This window comes from Dermochelys coriacea, chromosome 1 (assembly GCF_009764565.3).
Source record: "Dermochelys coriacea isolate rDerCor1 chromosome 1, rDerCor1.pri.v4, whole genome shotgun sequence".
Lineage (NCBI taxonomy): Eukaryota > Metazoa > Chordata > Testudines > Dermochelyidae > Dermochelys > Dermochelys coriacea.
In genome coordinates, this window is record NC_050068.2 from 113,232,583 (window position 1) to 113,249,778 (window position 17,196).

At 39.7% G+C, this 17,196-nt stretch overlaps 1 protein-coding gene across 3 annotated transcripts in view; it reads right to left on the reverse strand.

The window, feature by feature from the left end:
* Positions 1-4,899: 4,899 nt before the first annotated feature.
* The window catches only part of LOC119846366 (E3 SUMO-protein ligase RanBP2-like), a 62,753-nt gene continuing 50,456 nt past the window's right edge, over positions 4,900-17,196 (reverse strand). For 2 of the 3 annotated variants that reach the window (XM_038379984.2, XM_043509608.1), the window contains 7 exons: positions 13,204-13,406; positions 11,590-11,833; positions 10,936-11,031; positions 10,529-10,674; positions 8,111-8,384; positions 7,640-7,974; positions 4,900-6,020 (listed from right to left, as the gene is read on the reverse strand). In XM_038379984.2, coding sequence (XP_038235912.1) covers positions 5,718-6,020; positions 7,640-7,974; positions 8,111-8,384; positions 10,529-10,674; positions 10,936-11,031; positions 11,590-11,833; positions 13,204-13,406 — 1,601 coding nt within the window. In that variant the 3' untranslated portion in view covers positions 4,900-5,717. Of the gene's footprint in view, positions 6,021-7,639; positions 7,975-8,110; positions 8,385-10,528; positions 10,675-10,836; positions 11,032-11,589; positions 11,834-13,203; positions 13,407-17,196 lie in introns of those variants that run through there. The other variant, XR_006279477.1, reaches the window with a different exon arrangement.

The following is a 17,196-nucleotide window of genomic DNA, read 5'->3' on the forward strand; positions in this document are numbered from 1 at the left end:
GTTCACAAAAAGCAAACATTTGCTTCTGAATTTGATAATTTGTATGCATTTTTTCCATTATTCTCTTCACTCTAGTCATAATGTACTGCACGTTTATGTCAGTGTAGCCTTACCACTATTGATGATATTTTTAACAATGTGAAGTCCTTTGGATAGGGCCTGCCTTTTTTCCCTTATACAAGGGAATGTAGTCATGCACATTCACTTACTTCACTAGGTATTTACAGAGGTCTTTCCCCATCTCTACTGAGATGTTTTAAAAATCAGCACAGGAAATGTTCCATAGATCAAGTGACTTTAACTGACAAAGAAAAAGCCTACATGTGGGGCTAGTATAAAAGTAAACAAACAGAAATGCTGTTATGGACATTGCAGTGCTACAGCAGGTAGGTATGTTGATTCATGTTCTTTGGAGACCAAAACATACAAATGGAATTTTTAAAAATGAAGATAAGGTACATTTAAAGTCATTTATGTATTTATCTGAGTCTACATTTTTAATTCTTCAAAAACCTTTTTAAAATGTAGAAATTTTTCATCAGTTATGTCTAATATTAAAATGACTTCAACTGGAAGTATAAACAGTGCATTCGCTGCAGAGTTTGATACTTTGAGTAGGGAGAGTGCAGGTGCTGTATCCACTTTCTTAAAACTTCAAGGCCGCAGCCTGTTTGATAAGTGCATGCTCCCTACGCTAGTAAAGGGGAAAAGGAGAGAGGAGTTGAACCAGGGTGCCAGTGGCCTCATTACACAAAAAAGATCAGGAGTTTTTCTGAATCAAGATGCTAATTGCATAATAAACTTTAAAGTTGTCATGAATGCACAAATAGCACTGTTTTATATGTATTCTATACATTGTACATCTACAAAGAATACAAATTAACCAATTCAGAATTTTTGTAAAAGATGGAATAAATGCAGTTTATTAGTCACAGTGCATCTGGCAAACTGCTCATATAGCAAATGAAAATTTCTCTAATTTTGCTAAGGCTGATTTCCACAGTCCCTAAATTCTGTACAAAACCAAATTTATGAATCATCTCCAGTGCACTGAACCATCCATAATTAAGGCATGGGCTGTAATTTCAGGAATGCTCCAGCATGAGAAGTGCAGTCGTTTGGTTGTAGTTTCATGGCATTAGGGGTAATAATTAGAGGTGGTCAGGAATTTTTCAACTAAACTTTGTTAGAAAAGGCCAATTCATCAAAACTTGAATTCTTCACAAGAACATATCACTTTTGATTAAACTTCAGTGATTAGAGGTTTCTCAGGTCCAGGATAGCATTCCTTGTCAAGATGAGGGAGACCCCCTAGAACAGCCCAGGATTCAGATGTGAAAGACCCAACGTCAAGTCCCTGCTCTGCCATTTGCCCACATCCTAGGTGAATGCCCTAACCACCAGACTATTAGCTGTTCTAGAATGGGTTTCTCAATTTCTCCTGATGGAGCTGTTCCACTTTAATTGGAGCAGGGACTGGAACATAGGTCTCCCACTTTTCAAGTGAGTGTCCTGGCCACCAAGCTATTCCGAGGTGGGTCTTGAGCTTTTTGCAAATGACATCAGAAGGTTCACAGTTCATCCTGATGCAGATCATGAAAATGTGCGTGAGAGGGGAAAATGGTTCCCTGCCTCACTCTAGTTGCTATCTCAGTTTCATGCTCCAGCATTCCTAGTGCCTCAAACATGCAAACTGGGGTTGATCATTTTCAGCTCTGAGTGTATGCAGTAGTTGCAAATACTGTGCTGGGGGTTTAGTTTTGTTCGCACATGCTCACCTTCATTCTCATTTCTGTATTGTATGCTTCAGATTTTTATCTATGGCCATATGTACATCATATTATGGAGGAATGTTGCAGGTTCTGTAGAATTTAAGTTTAAAAAATAATAGGGAGCCCCTGCTGTTCTTGCACCTCTTTAAACTGTTCTGACAGCTTTTCAGCGTGAGAGACTAATGAAAAAAAGTTACATTGCACTTTGGAAGTATCATCACATGAGAGTAATAACTTGTTTAAATAAAAAATGCTACTTATATCAAGCCAATGCTGACCTTGAAAATATACATAATACTTTCTCATTGTCCTTGCATTACCAGGCTTAATGCTTCAAAGCTGGGCATAGTGGCCAGTTGTTCAGCTTTGAGCCTGCTAAAAGGAATTCCTCAAAACATACAGAAGTCTTCAAACAGATTGCTTGTAGTAGGTTCCTGAATTGCTTGTTACTATGCCCCACTTGTCATGCTTGACTGCAACCACCATATAGAATGCAGGATCAGGCTAAAGCTTTCAGAAAACTAAACTTTAACTGAGTTTGAGAAAGTCTATCTAACTGAATAAATGCAAATTAGGACATTCTCCAGCCAAACTGAGTGCAAAAAGGTTTATGGATGGTTAGAGTGCCATTGATACCTTTTTCAGTTCCAGTCTGTTCCACTCTAACTAAACCAAAGATAAGCAAAAAAGGAGAATACAAATCAGGGGTTGAAGGAACATAGCATTAGCTAAAGTATTTTCAATTCTTTTACAGCACTAGCCCTAGCCTCACTGGGATCAGAAGTATGCTAGCAACAATTGTGTTTAAAAGATGGTTGCTGGCAGTAGGGTTGCAGTATAGTTTCCTTGATTAGTACAAATGGGATTTTTTTTTTTTTTTGCCTGTATGCTCCTATTGACTAGCAGAGACATACTATAACAGATCTTCAGCAGATTGGTTTGGTACTCTGCAAAGCTGGAGTGAGTGGCATATGTACAGCCAATTAGAGAGTATAGCTTTGTTTTTATTCCATTAACCAGAAAAAGCCACCACCTCCTGATCAGATTTTTAATTTTTGAAAATTGAAATCCAAGGCAAGATGTTTAGTTTCAGCAGTTTCCTCATACTATTTTATATAAAACTAAATCTACTGATAAGTTATAAACCATGCTCATGACTCCTGCTGCTAATATAGTTATTTCATAAATGTGCATACTTTGAATGTTTGGCCAGACCACTTTATTTAAGCTCTCAAATTTTAAGTGACAATACCATGGAAGCCATTCCCTTCTTAGTTTACTTTTAACCATCACAAAGCAAGATTGAGACATCAAACATTTGTGCAACAGCACCACAACTTGATTTGTAAGGTAAAAGTGGTGATTTTACCAAACTGACATTTTTAAGAACTAAAAAGGCTTTGCAAAAGTGACAAAATTTGCTTTTCAGATATTTATCATCTACTTAGTTCACAGCAAGTTTCATGATTAAAATATTAATTTTATTATATACAGAGGGAGCAATTGCATGTGGGTAAGACAAGCAACGAAAGGTTTAGGGAAAATGGCCATGAGTCAGCTAGGAGATGTCTACATAGAAATTAAAAACTTGCAGCTGGCCTGTGCCGACTGACTTGGGATCATTGGGCTGTTTATTGCTGTGTAGACATTTGGGCTTGGGCTGCAGCCACATCTGAGACCCTCCTACCTTGCAGGTTCTGAGCCTGGCTCCAGCAGGAGTCAATGTCTACACTGCAATTAAACAGCCCCACAGCCTATGCACCAGGAGCCCAAGTCAGCAGGCCTGGTCCATCTGCCAGTTTTTGAGTGCAGTTTAGTGGCTGCATTCTGATGGCAGATGGTTGGTTGAGGAAAATTGGCGATGGCTGATAACCAAACAAGTTTTGTTGGTTGCAGGGTGCTTGTAATCTCGTGTGTAAGTAGGTCCAGTAGTTGAGAGTGGGCAGAGTTTAATCAAACTGGGGCACTGTGTTCAAACTGAGCAGCAGAGAAGGAGCCCTGAACAACACCCTGTTTGCACACTGGCTCTCAATGTGGACCCTACCAGTTTGTTCAGAAGAGTGTTTCTGCTCTATCTTTTGAGCTACTTTAGTGAAATGGTATTTGTATGCTATTTCTAGATCAGTAGTTCTCAACCTTTAGGGGCTCAGGACCCATTTGTAAATGTTTATGTCCTCTCATGAACCAGTATAGTCTGGAGACTCTGGGATAGTTTTGGTCAGGTCTGGCCTGGCACTTACCCCACGGTGCCAGTTTCTGTGCTGTGGGGCTGGCTAGGCTTAGCTGTCAGCTCTGGGTATTGCAACCTCTCAGGTTCTAGCACTGCTCTAGTTTGCCCCCCCCCCCACAACTGGAACAAAATTTGTGAGAGTGAAGTTGTGACCTGGTTCATGGGGTTGCAGTGCCACTTGCACAAATTTGGCCTACATGGACTCCTGTCATCACGCTGGCTGGGCCAAACCTGAGTGGTTCTGGGATCCTGGACCGGGGAGGCGAGCCCAGGCAGCCCTATGGGACAGAAGCAACAGGAGCTGCCCTGTGATCCTTTGAAAAATTCTGGCAACCTAGTTTTCAGTCCCATTCCACATATTGAGAAACCCTGATCTAGGCTGACCCTTAGATATCCTGGCTTTGAATCGTGTGCCAACCCCTGATCACTGAAAATACCTGCAGTGTTGTAATTATGCTGGTCCCAGTATATTAGAGAGAGAAGGTAGGTGAGTTAATACCTTTTCTTAGACCAACTTCTGTTGGTATGAGACAAGCTTTCAAGCTTGTCTCTCTCACCAACAGAAGTTGGTTCAGTGAAAGACTGCCTCTCTCACCTTACCATTCAAAATACTGTTAAGCTTAAGTTGGATCTGAACATAATATTGCTATTTATAAGACATGCTTTAAATTCACAAAATTCTATTTAATATAGTGAAAAATCTTTTCCTTGGTATACGTGTAGTTACTCAGTTTTGAGTTCTGAATTTAGCAGACATTTACCACAGCTGAAAAAACAGGATATCTCAAAAAGCAACAAAAAACTAATAGTATTTGGACCAAAAAGGTCACTCAGTAACATTAGATGCAAAAATACAGTATAGTTATTTTTCATCCAAGATCCAGAGTTTTTAACTAGTCCCCCCCCCCATAAGCTTTACAAGTTCTTTATTTACTCAAATTGCCCTTACAAGTATTTTTGCAATCAGTCTCCCATATACAAAGCAGTGATAAAAGCAGCAGGTCTCAAAGCATATTAATTTATACCACAGGAAGATCACAAGTTCTCAGTCAGATTTTGACAAGAACTTAAGAAAATGTACAGGCAATAGTTCAGTAACTTCAGGGTACAGGTACACAAATGCTGTTTCACAGACAAACCACCAGGTAGAGAAAACACGTTTTCTTCGACTTAGGAAAGATAACTTCGGCCTAGAGAAACAGATGGTATCTTATATTTGCAGCTGAATGCTTTTAAGAAGGGTAAGGAGAACGAATTACCACTCTGCTTTTTATTTTTCTGTGCATCAGGGGGAGTAAGAGGAAATGGTTCTCACATAGAACTACTTTAGTTTGGAAGCATGATGGCTAATTCTGCATTCAAAGTCCTGATACATCAGAGTAGCAAATCAAAATAACTAAAAATAGATTATGCATGTAATATTCCTTGTACAAACCAAAGTGAAGAAAAGAATTGCTTTAACAAGACTAGGATTTAATTTTAAATTTTTCACATTTAAAACAAATGTCAGGATAACATATGCCAATGTTTGAACTTTTATTTCACAACATGCAAAGTCAATTAACTCATTAAAAAAGTACTCTTCTATAAGTTGTAATTTTACATTTATACATCAGAAATGTCAATTTTAAAAAAGCTGAACATAATTAGTCTACAACAGCCCAACTTTGATTTATGCTGTTAGTGCACATATCTGTAGAATCACTACTTAGACATTATATTTGCCCACAGTCTGTGATAACAATTCTGTTCACCAACCCTTTGGGAGAAGCAAAAGATTCAATTTTTTTCACAACATCCATGCCATCCTTCACAAACCCAAATACCACATGTTTAAAGTCCAAGTGTTCTGCTTTTTTAAGTGTGATAAAAAACTGAGAATTATTGGTGTCCCGGCCATGATTTGCCATCGACAGTAATCCAGGACCAGTGTGTTTCACTTCAAAGTTCTCGTCCTCAAATGCATCTCCATAAATGGACCGTCCACCTGTTCCATCCTGCCTAGTGATATCTCCTCCCTGAAAATATTAATCATTTATAGAATTAATTCATTACTAGCCCACAAATATCTACCAAGTGGAAAACTTTCTGTACGTTTTCCTCTAAGAATAACTGAATTAGAAAAATATTAAGAGCTCAGATGTCTGGATATTGACAAGAGACGACAGAATGGTCTCATTTTTAGTTTTAGCCGTACATGTGATCATCATAACAAGCAAACAGAAAATTGATAATATTAAGCGCTCATGGCAAGGATAAAGATTTCATATGTGCTAATTTATGGCCTAACTGTGAAAGGTACAGAGTCCTCTACTCAGAGTTACTGGTGTCCTTTTTGTTTTGAATCTATTCAAATTTGAGGTCACGTACAAAATTGGGCAAGTAAGAAGTTCTTTGGGCTTGTCACAGGGACATCCAGGAAAATTAATCCCAATTAACCAGAGGTGTGAATTTGAAGTTAATTAACCCCACTAAATCCCTGTGTGGACACTGCTTTTGAAATTCAAGAGGCCTTAGTTTAAAGACAAATTAAAGGCTACTTCAATTCTGAATGAGGATGTTCACACTAGGGTTTAATATGATTTAAGTAATCAACTTCATATTCATAACTTTAGTCAATTTGGATTAATTTGTGACAAGCCCTTTATATGTTGGCCAGGTGTTCTTAACAAGCAAAGAAAAATGAAAATATTAATTGCTAGAGCACCCTGCAGCTAATACGAGCCACTCTAATGCCCTTCAGAATCAGGCCACTAGTTTTTCTAGTTAACAGCTATACTAGGGACAGTGTGCGGGTATTAACAAGCAAATGGGTCATTACTAGCATTATGGAGCATACCAGTTGAGATCACCACATACAGAAGTAAATTCAAAGTGAAATAAATATAAATAAAAATCAGTGTAAAGAATGGAATTAACAAGTACACATTGAAGCCAAGTATATGGAGACTTTCAAGTATGCTTATTAAATTGGGAAATGGGAGCACCATACTCCAATGCATTAGGATCGGATGACAACTTGAATTCTTTGACTATGAGGTACATACAAAGGTAGCCTCTTTACCCGCCAGTATAGGTTCTCCGTCTGAGAACTGAAATAGCTGTACTAATACCAACCGCCACATGGGTGGGCACCCAGATAAAAAAAAACAAACGTACTCATTAGTATACTGTCACTGTTTGCCAAAGATTGAGTCTGCAGAAATTGGTGCATCTAGTCTGCACAGATGAGAAAAGTGTGCAAATCAGTCTGAGAAAAATGAAATTATCCATGGCAAGTGACAACTGCCTTGATGCATCTGGCCTAGAGAATCTGGTGATACACTGAGCCAGAAAGAGCACAACCTGACTTTTAGATGCAGGTTATATTTGAAGACCTAGTATTTAGAAAAAAAATTACTTGTAAATGAGCAAATTTGATATGGAAATCATTGAGCTACAGAAAGAGGAATCCTACAACTTTTTAAAATAAAACAACCACTTTTCAGACAAGTAGTGCACTCTTAAACTAGGGAGTAAAAGCCTGTCCACTGAATCAAAATCTTTGGTAAACTCCTCATTCCACATAAGTGGTCTTAGCTCTAAGAAATGAAAATAGGTTTTATTTTAAGAAAAAAAATCTTCAACTTGCACTTACCTGACACACAAAGTCAGGAACTATTCTGTGAAATATAGAGTTCTTGAATCCAAATCCTCTTTCCCCTGTGCATAGGACCCTGAAATTTTCAGCAGTTCGAGGAACAATATTTGAAAATAGTTCCATGGTTATGTGTCCTAAAGGTTCATCATCAGCAGAAACCTCAAAATACACTACAGGGTTGGTTTCCTTTGACAGTTCTGCTGCCAGGGATACATGTGCTCTCTGAAGTTCTGACAAATTTTGTTGGCATTCTTCAAATCTCCTCTTGAAGGAATCAGCCATTTCTTGGCTTTTAAATCGAACTGCAAGTTGTTCTACTTTTGCTTCACCATCTGAAATTAAATTCCCAAACAGATTATCATAGCCTATTCAACATCAGTTACAGCTTTATTTGTCATAGACATGAAGAAAAAAAGTTTAGGCGTTTTCAAACAACCTACACAAAACACTAGATCTTCTCAAACTCACCAGCATAATCTGTGGCAGTCCATACTAAAGCATTGTTTGATGTATTCAGGGGCTTTAAATTCATTGTTTTTGTGATTACATGATTTGCACACACTTTGAGAACTTGGTCCCTTCTCATTAAAATTCTGTAATATTTCTTCTGTGTATGGAATAGAATTTTTATCTCCCCAACTCCTCGCTCTTTCCACTGATTGACTTCTCTGTCCCATCGATAGAGTTTTGCCCTCTCTTTAAAGAGAATTTCTTCATCCTCTTCTCCAGATTTCACCTCCACCTAGAAAGCAGCAAAACCAGCATATTCATGCAGTTCCTAGACAGTCACGGTCACCAGGAATCTACTCATGCATCAGAGAGAATGGGTAATAGTTTTTTATTATCCTGATTTTACACCCTTCTCCTCCCTTTTAAAAACTTTCTCCAAAACATACTTTCTATTTGAAGTTCTGCATAGGCAGGTCTGTAGCCAGAGAAGATATATTCCAGACTTTGTGGTGAGATGAACAAGCTGTTTCAGATAGGGTGTTGAAAAGTTAGGTTTATTTCACAGTTTAAAAAGTTGACTTTTTATAAAGTCATCTCTCAAATATTGCTTGGCCTAGAAAATTTAAATTTGCTCTAAGAGTCCTTGACTTGTTCTGGGGCATAGTTTCTGTCACAGAAGTTCTTTTCTAAAGGTTTGTACACCTGAACGTTTTGGCAGAGGTCCCAGCCAAATGTATAAGCTTTGCTGGGATAAAAGTGTGCTGGAGGAGTTTGCATTATTTTTTACATAGCATTACATAGCGCTGCGTGTTACTTTTAGTAGTGTGCTATACTCTCTGCAGACAAGGGAATGTTCTCAAAGAACTTGCTTTCTATAACTAGACCACAAACAAGTAGAAGGTGCAGGATTAGACATGTGCATGAAGGATATGTATTTGCTTTGTTTGGCTGTGCATTTTTCAAGTTTTTGGTCTCTTTATAAATGTTAAAACTACAGTTGTTAGAGTTCTCTTTTGGAGCAAATGAAAGCTTGAGAAGATCAGGCATTACAAACAAGTGAGCCGGTGAATGGAGGAAAAGTTGTTTGTGGAAGGACATACTGAAAAAAAGGAAGGGGGAGTAGAAGGGGCAAGGGAGATTAAAAGGAGACATAAGGGGAAAGATGAGTGAGCTGTGCAGGATTTTAGAGAAATGTTACCATAGACCCTGTTACACCACGTTTATAATTAAAGCAAAATCAAGTTTGTCTTTAGAAAAGATTTTAAATATAACCCAAAGAGACACCTCATTAACATTTCTAATATGGTTTAAACATCACCAGTTACCAGACTGCATTCACTGTACATTAAGAAATTGGTGCTAGGATAATCTGAATAATTGAGTTACATAAAGCTTCCTCAACTGTTCTACCCACTTTCCGCTGTAGGCCTACCACCTCTTACCAGCTCTTGAACATCTTTCTTTTGCCTACTTTGATCCTTATCTTCAGATTAATTTAGCTCTGATTGTGCTATTAATTCCTTATCATAGAATATCAGGGTTGGAAGGGACCTCAGGAGGTCACCTAGCCAACCCCCTGCTCAAAGCAGGACCAATCCCCAATTTTTGCCCCAGATCCTTAAATGGCCCCCTCAAGGATTGAGCTCACAACTCTGGGTTTAGCAGGCCAATGCTCAAGCCACTGAGCTATCCCTCCCCACATTATTGCTCAGTGGTCCTGGCAAGTTTTCACCCAGGTTTAGAGGGGAGAGCCCAGAATATATAGTGTGGTATAACAGTTTTATTATTAGCAAGAGTTTGGGATGGCTGCATCACTAATAAGTAGTAAAACCATAAGCGAGTTCTACAGGTCAAAGCAGCGCTCTAACAAGTGTATTCCAATCATTTATTTTGAATACACCACTTATTTCACAGAATAATCTTTAACCACCTGAGCTCTTAAAAGAGTTACTGGTAGCATTGTGCATTTTTGCACACAAACTCAAGCTCCCTTGTATAAGTCAAGCTGTACAGGCTTCAAAGAAGTTAAAGTGATTTCAGAAGCTTTAAAAATATATGCCTAAGGTCGCTTTTCCATACAATGTTATAATTTTAACAGGGTTATTAGAATCATGTGTTCCATCCTATTGGAAACCAGGGAGACTCCCTAAAAATATTTAGCCCTGATAGTATCCAATACCGTGTAGCCTTTTTTTTCCTTCTGGTGGAGAACTGATTTTTGTCCATCCAGGGCCTCAGGAAAGCAAAAATTATTATTATTATTATTTTTTTAGAAACAGCAGATTTTGGCATCCAAGTTGAATGAAATGCAAAGCCTACTAAAGTGGGGATAATTTAGAGTTATAGAATACTTTTGGTTTTACTAATCCAATGTGTTAGTTTCATGGACATGCTTGTTTTAATAGAGTGTCTAAACTAGGACCAAAACCATCTTACCTCTGGTAAGGACACTATAGGTTCGAAGTGGATATCATCACTATGTACAACTTCTTCATCGCTACCATCTTCATCTTCATCTCCTTTACTGGCTGGTTGTACTCCAAATACAGCTGCTCCTGTATTTTCCCATTTGAAATTTTTATCTAGTTATGAAAAGAGTTTAAAGTTTCAGACATCCTTTCAGATGCTCCAATATATACACACTCATGTGTATTATACACAAAGTTTCTTAATTTTCATAAACTATAACATTTCTAGAAAAAGACATTTAGTTTACATGTATTCTGTCACTTACAATTTAGTATCTTATGAACTAGTAGAGATTCAATGCACATAAATACTTGGCATAAAGTTACATCAAAAGTAATTCCAACTGAGTTTATCATCAGAAGTTTGTATCTGACCTTTAGAACCAAAAGCAAAATCCCCAGAATTTGAAGCCAGATCTGCAAATGACAAGCCAGAAGTAGTGTCAAATCCAAATGCAATTGTTCTGCTTCCTATCACAATGAGAGAAAGATGTAAGAGAAAGGAGCATGGCCAGGATGACTTTTCCCACTGCATACTCAACTTCATAATTGTACATAATACCAAGATCCAGAAAGTGGCAAATACAGCTATAAATCCACGGATTACAACAAATTTATATCACCTCCTCTTTTTCACATGAATGCCAATGTATAGGGACACTCCAAAGTGACTAGTGGCTCCCTAAACATTTATCCTAATAAAAGAAAAATATTTTGGTTCTTTTGGTCCCCCTATAGAACAATTTACTTGACAAATTACCACCCTTTCTTTGCAAAACGGCAGAGCCTTAACTACTACTAACTTTGCCACACCCCCTAATTTGTACACAATGGACAATTAGTCAATATTTAATAGCAGCATGCAGTAGTGTGGTCTCATATAATAGTAGAATCATCTTTGATGCACATGTTCAATTTTCATTTATTCCAATGATTACAAGTAGCTCAGCAGAATAGTACCACTCTAAATCAATCTTGGTTACACACACTTCTACAGAGAAATGTGACTAAGCCCCAAAAGTACATTACCTTGGTTTGTGGACTCTGTTAAATTTGGATCATTTTCTTTTTTAGTTGACAAATCAACAGGTTTGTCATCAGTTCCTGACAAAGTCTGTGATGTGTGGGCGGATTGTGTGGTTGAGTCTGGTTCTTCACATTTAGTAGCTGATGGAACAGATACTTCAGCCTCACTGGTTAATGGAACAGATACTTCAGCCTCACTGGTACAGATTAAATCAGTTGAACTGGTAACTTCATTTCCCAGAAACTCCTAAAGAATTTATTGGAAAGATATTTTCTTTTTAAGAGTGCCAAGTATTCAGAACATTTAGAAAACACCTGCTTAAATTCTTTTGAAAGCCGTCAGAACAGCAGCATTAGATAATGGATTCTCCCCGCCCCCACCCCCGAAAAGGAACACTGCAGAAAGTTGGGAGTGTTGAAAAACTATATAAAAGCTAGGACACTGATTTTCAAAGCTAAAGAACCTTTAGCTCATACTGACTTCAATGGGGTTTGTGGGTAATCAACATCTTTGGAAAAAAAATAATGCCATAAATGCTCATGGAATTAGAAGGAAGGGGGCAAGGAACACAGATTGCAATCCAACATCTCTGTTGCTTACAAAATGCCCCCTCCCCCCCCCCGAAGTGGAAAAGTTTTTGGGATCCAGGGCCCTTCCTTTGGCACTGTAACAAATATACCAACTAACAGTATTAATAAAAATTAATAGCCAAGGTTCTTGAACAAGTAGGCTAATGGGTTACAGACTTCTAAAGATTTCAGGAGGAATTTTTTGTTAATGTAATGAACTTAACACTACTGATTAACTTGGCAAAGTGTCCTTATGTTCACATTCTTAAAAAAAACACTTAAATCATTTACTTTTTCTGAATCTTTGAAATTAGTTCTTGCATACTAAAAAGGTATGAAGTGCTTAGGATTTCACCTTATTGGGGACGGAGAATGGGGAAAAAAAAAGTAGTTTGGACAGAAGACGGAACATAAGGCTAGGAGACACAAGGTCCAAGTTCTAGTTCCAGGTTTGCCAGAGACTTGCTTCATAGCCAGGGACAAATCAAACAGTTCTTCCTGTGAAATCCTCAGTTCTATAAAATGTCAACCGCACTAAGTTTACAGGGAGTTTGAGGATTAGTGATTTTAAAGGACTTTGAAAATATGAAGTGCTAGAGTGCTTAGAAATCCCAGATATATATTAAATACATCTCATTGTTCACAAATAAATATTTTTATTCTGCAATTTAAGCTTTTAAAAAATGGTCTCTACAAACAGCTTCAAACATTTTGTCTGAGATCAGATTTGTTATTTGCTTAAAAAAAATCTCAAGGGAAACTGGAGGATACTAACACACTGGGACTGAAGTAAAAAGGAAATGTTTCATAAATAGTCAAGGTTTCAGATGGCTCTATGACAGATTCCATTGGCACCCTACTGAAATTATTCCAGTACAGGGAAAACTATTTTGCTCTTACTTCTTGGCATACACCAGACATTTGATTTAAAAAAAAGCTAAAATTACTTCAATAAATGTACAGGGTATTCATGATGCTATTTCAGTGTTAAGAGTTAGTGCCACCAAAATGAATTAGAAAAGTCATGCTTTGAGTTTTAGTTCCTACATTGGCTTCTTGAACTTTTTTAAGTTCTGTCTGAAAGTCTTCCAGATTGTCATTGTCCTCATCAGTATCACTGCCAACACCACAGAAAAACGTAGAAGGAAGCTTTAGAGTCTCTGCTTTAGCCTTTTCTTCAGGTGTTGGTTTCTTTTCCCAAACAATAACACACTCTCTCTCATTCTCTGGTTCAGTTTCTCCCATGATACCTAGAGAGAGAGTACATCAGAAGTTACTGAAATGTAGCAAACAGAGCAGAGTTCTGAAGCAAAGTTTCTAGGACACAGAGTATGAGTAATCGGTCAATTCCTACTTTAAGTATCCCAAGAAGGAGGTTTGGATAAATAATTTAACTTCTATGCTAACTTTTACAAATTACACGTTAGATTTTCTTGCTTTATTTTACTCTAGTAACTTGATCCAATTGGAAATAATACTCCACTGATTTTAAAGCCCTCCATTGGTGGTAGAAGCTTTTCATTTAATTGGAAAATAAAAGGTGGTAAATTTGCAATTACTTTGCCAGCGGCCAATTTGAGTAGTTTGGCTCGGGAAGAACCTTCACAAAAAGGTTTGTCTGATATACCTTCTCTTCCTAATGCCCAAATCCCTTCCACCTCCTACCGCAAGAAAAACCCATATTCCTAGATGTTATAATGGGTTTTAAAAACAAGTTTCCAATTATACTGCCAGCACCAAGTAATAGGCAGGGCAAAATAAATCCAAACAAGATGTGTGCCAATTGGATGCTAAAGTTTTCTAAAAAATGACATTTCTTGCCCTTACTTTTGGTACCACTAACTTTTAGATCATTAATTTACATACATTTGTGCCTACATATCAAGTCTCTTCATAACTTTGGAACCAAAGCTAATAACCTCAAGGCTATGATTTCTCTTTTCTGACTGAATCCCTCAAAGTTCGGTTGTAAAAATTCAGTGGAGAGATGGAAGTCTTGAGATGGGAAGGGACATGGTATGTCCTGCAACTTGTTTTGATGTAGCTGAGATGGATGCTGGTGTGTGCCTCAGGTCCTTTTTAAGTTCCAGTTGTCCATTATTTAGTGCATGGGGGATCTGCAGGGTGTGGAAGGGTGTAAGATGTCCAGGAGTTTGTGGTTTCTCCTTTTACTGCTTTATGTGGTGTGTCCTGGATCTTCTTTGCCATGGACCTAATGATATCTTAGAACACTTTGAAGTCATCCACCAAGACAGGCAAAGGGGATTCACTGCCTCATCGAGGGAGGATGAGATCATCACACCAGGGACCAGTTCTTCCGCAGGTAGCTGATACTCTTCCTCATTTTTCTCCTTTTGCCTCTCCTGTAACTGAGTCTGCACTAGCTGGCTTTGCTAAGATGCCCTACAGCAGTGGTTCTCAAACTTTTGTACTGGTGACCCCTTTCAAATAGCAAGCCTCTTGAATGCGACCCCCCGCTTATAAATTAAAAACACTTTTTAATATATTTAACACCATTATAAATGCTGGATGCAAAGCGGAGTTTGGGGTGGAGGCTGACAGCTCCTGACCTCCCAGGTAATAACCTTGTAACCTACTGAGGGGTCCCGATCCCCAGTTTGAGAACCCCTGCCCTACAGTCTCTCTTTGGGTAAGGGGATTTAGCCCTGGAGACAGTAGAGGATGTAGGCCTTCTAGAGTATAGCTACACAGCCCAGGGTGTCCAGTAGGGTCATGGTTGGAAGGGATATGAGTATTGACATGGGGGACACATGGCGGTGAGGGGGAAAGTTCCAGGAGGGGTATTCCATACAAGTCCCAAGTATCTTCCTGTTACCTCTCATGGTGTTTTGTCTAGAATCCCTATCCAAAGAGGAGAAGGTGGAAGTGTGCGGGGTGAGTTGCTGCCATGTCTACATCATGACAAAAAGGAATACACTTCCTCTAATGGAGGGCTCATTCTATCCAGAGTGCCCTGCCTTTGAGGGGGGAGAGGTCGGTACGGGGGATACCTCTTTAATCTGATGTACCGGTTACTCTGGAGATATGCTTGGATATCACCATCCTCAAGGAGAGGCAACTTGGTACCAGGCCCACAGATCAGTCACTTGGTAGTACAGTGATTGCTTTGGGTATTAACTTAGCTGGTACTGAGGAAAATTGTTCTGAGGTGCCTATCAGAAGTGATAGGAACAAGTCTTCAGGAACTGAGGCATTGGGTACTGAGATACCTGGTGCTGAGAGAAATGCAGTCCACAGACTTAGTGGATAAAAACGGCTCTCCTGGAAATTGTTATGGAGGCACCTGAAGAGGGCTTGTCAGGTTTTTGGCTTGTAGGAAGTCGAGTTCAAAATGTCAAAAGTTTGGTGGCTCTTGTGTATTAGCTTACTAAGCAACAGAGAAGGTAACCTGTGCCTTGTTCCTCGCTGGGAGCAGCACTCCTTTCTGCCCATCAGTGATGTCAATGCCAGAAGCCTCTTAGATGAGGCCAAAGAGCTAGGGGTGGAATCTTGGCTCACTGGAAATCGAGAGGGACAGACTAGATGGATAGTTCTCAACCTTTTAGGGCTCAGGACCCATCTGTAAACTTTGATGGCCTGTCAAGACCCACAGGGGTCAATCGGGGAGTGGGAGGATGTGCAGGATGCTTGGAGCTAAGATTCCATATGTTCCAGCCAGATATGGACAGGTGGAGAACCCCTCCACACCAGCAGCTGGGGGAGGGGAAGTGAGCTGAGACATCCTCCAAAAATACACAGCTATGCCATGAGACTAAGTAAAGTTTAGAGAGGATTGCGGGCCTAGAGATGAGGTGGGGAGATTAGGGAACCAGGGGGTTTAGTGAGGAAGGAGATGGGGATTCAGGAGGGAGCCTGGGGAAGAGAATTGGCACAGGAGCCTGGGGGAGAGGTAGCAAACCAATAGATCTCAAAATACTACAACCCACCCCCATGTCCCTTTGGGGGCAGAAGGTAAGTGGGATTTGGAATCCTGGAGGAAAAATGAGGAGTCTGGGGGACAGAATGGCCTAGAGGTACAGTGGAAAAACATCTGGGGATCAGGATGAATGGTATGATGGGGAGTACCTGGCTGTAGGACTGATGTCAGGGAGGGGGGTACTTAGAGAACATGACACCAACTACATCCTCCTGGCTCCTATCCTGCAGGGGAGGCTGGGCTTGCCTCCTACTGAGGTCGCAATACTTGGTGATGGTTGCAGCTCAGCAGACCAAATTTGTGAGGGTTATTGCTGCAACGTGATGCATGGGGTTACTACGTCACTCACTCAAATTTTGCCCAGCCGGCCCTCCATTGTCATGGTGGAAGGGTGGCTGGGTCAAACTTGAGCAGCACTATGACTCAGTGCATTGTTACAGCACCTAGAATGGGGAGCTGAGCCCAGCCAGCATCATGGCCCTTTGATGCATTCTGGCAACCCAATTTTGGGTCATGACCCATAGGTTGAGAAACTCTGGACTAGATGGTTGTGGGTCTAGTGCCCTCTATTATATTGTCCTCTCTGTATCCAAGAAAGCTTGCATTGAGCTCTCAAGGAGGAAGAGCTTCAAATGGTCTTCTCTAGCTTTCTGAGTGCACCTGGAGAATGAGCGACCACTCAAGAATATGTCCTTCTCCTAGTCTGAGTAGACATCAGGAGTGGCCATCCTCAACAGGTGTCACACCTTCACATGAAGAACATGTCTTGAATTTCAAATTTAGCTTCTGCCATGGTGCTAGGCCCCTGTATAGGGGAGGAAGAGATGTCTATTGTAACAAATTATTTTGGGGGGCTTTTCTGCCAGTGAGCAGATACTAATGAACCCAAAACCAACTAATTAGGTACCACTAGCACAACGTGCAGAAAAGGTTGCCACTGCAGGGCTTCCATCCCACTGCCACAGATGTTAAGGAATGGATGGTGAGTTGGGCCTGCTTCAACCTTTATGTCCTCAGGTGAAGCTGGGGTAGGGAAAGACGACACCGAGGGCACAGGTGCAGCCCAAATACACACTGCTGGCCACACACACTAAGAATGAAAT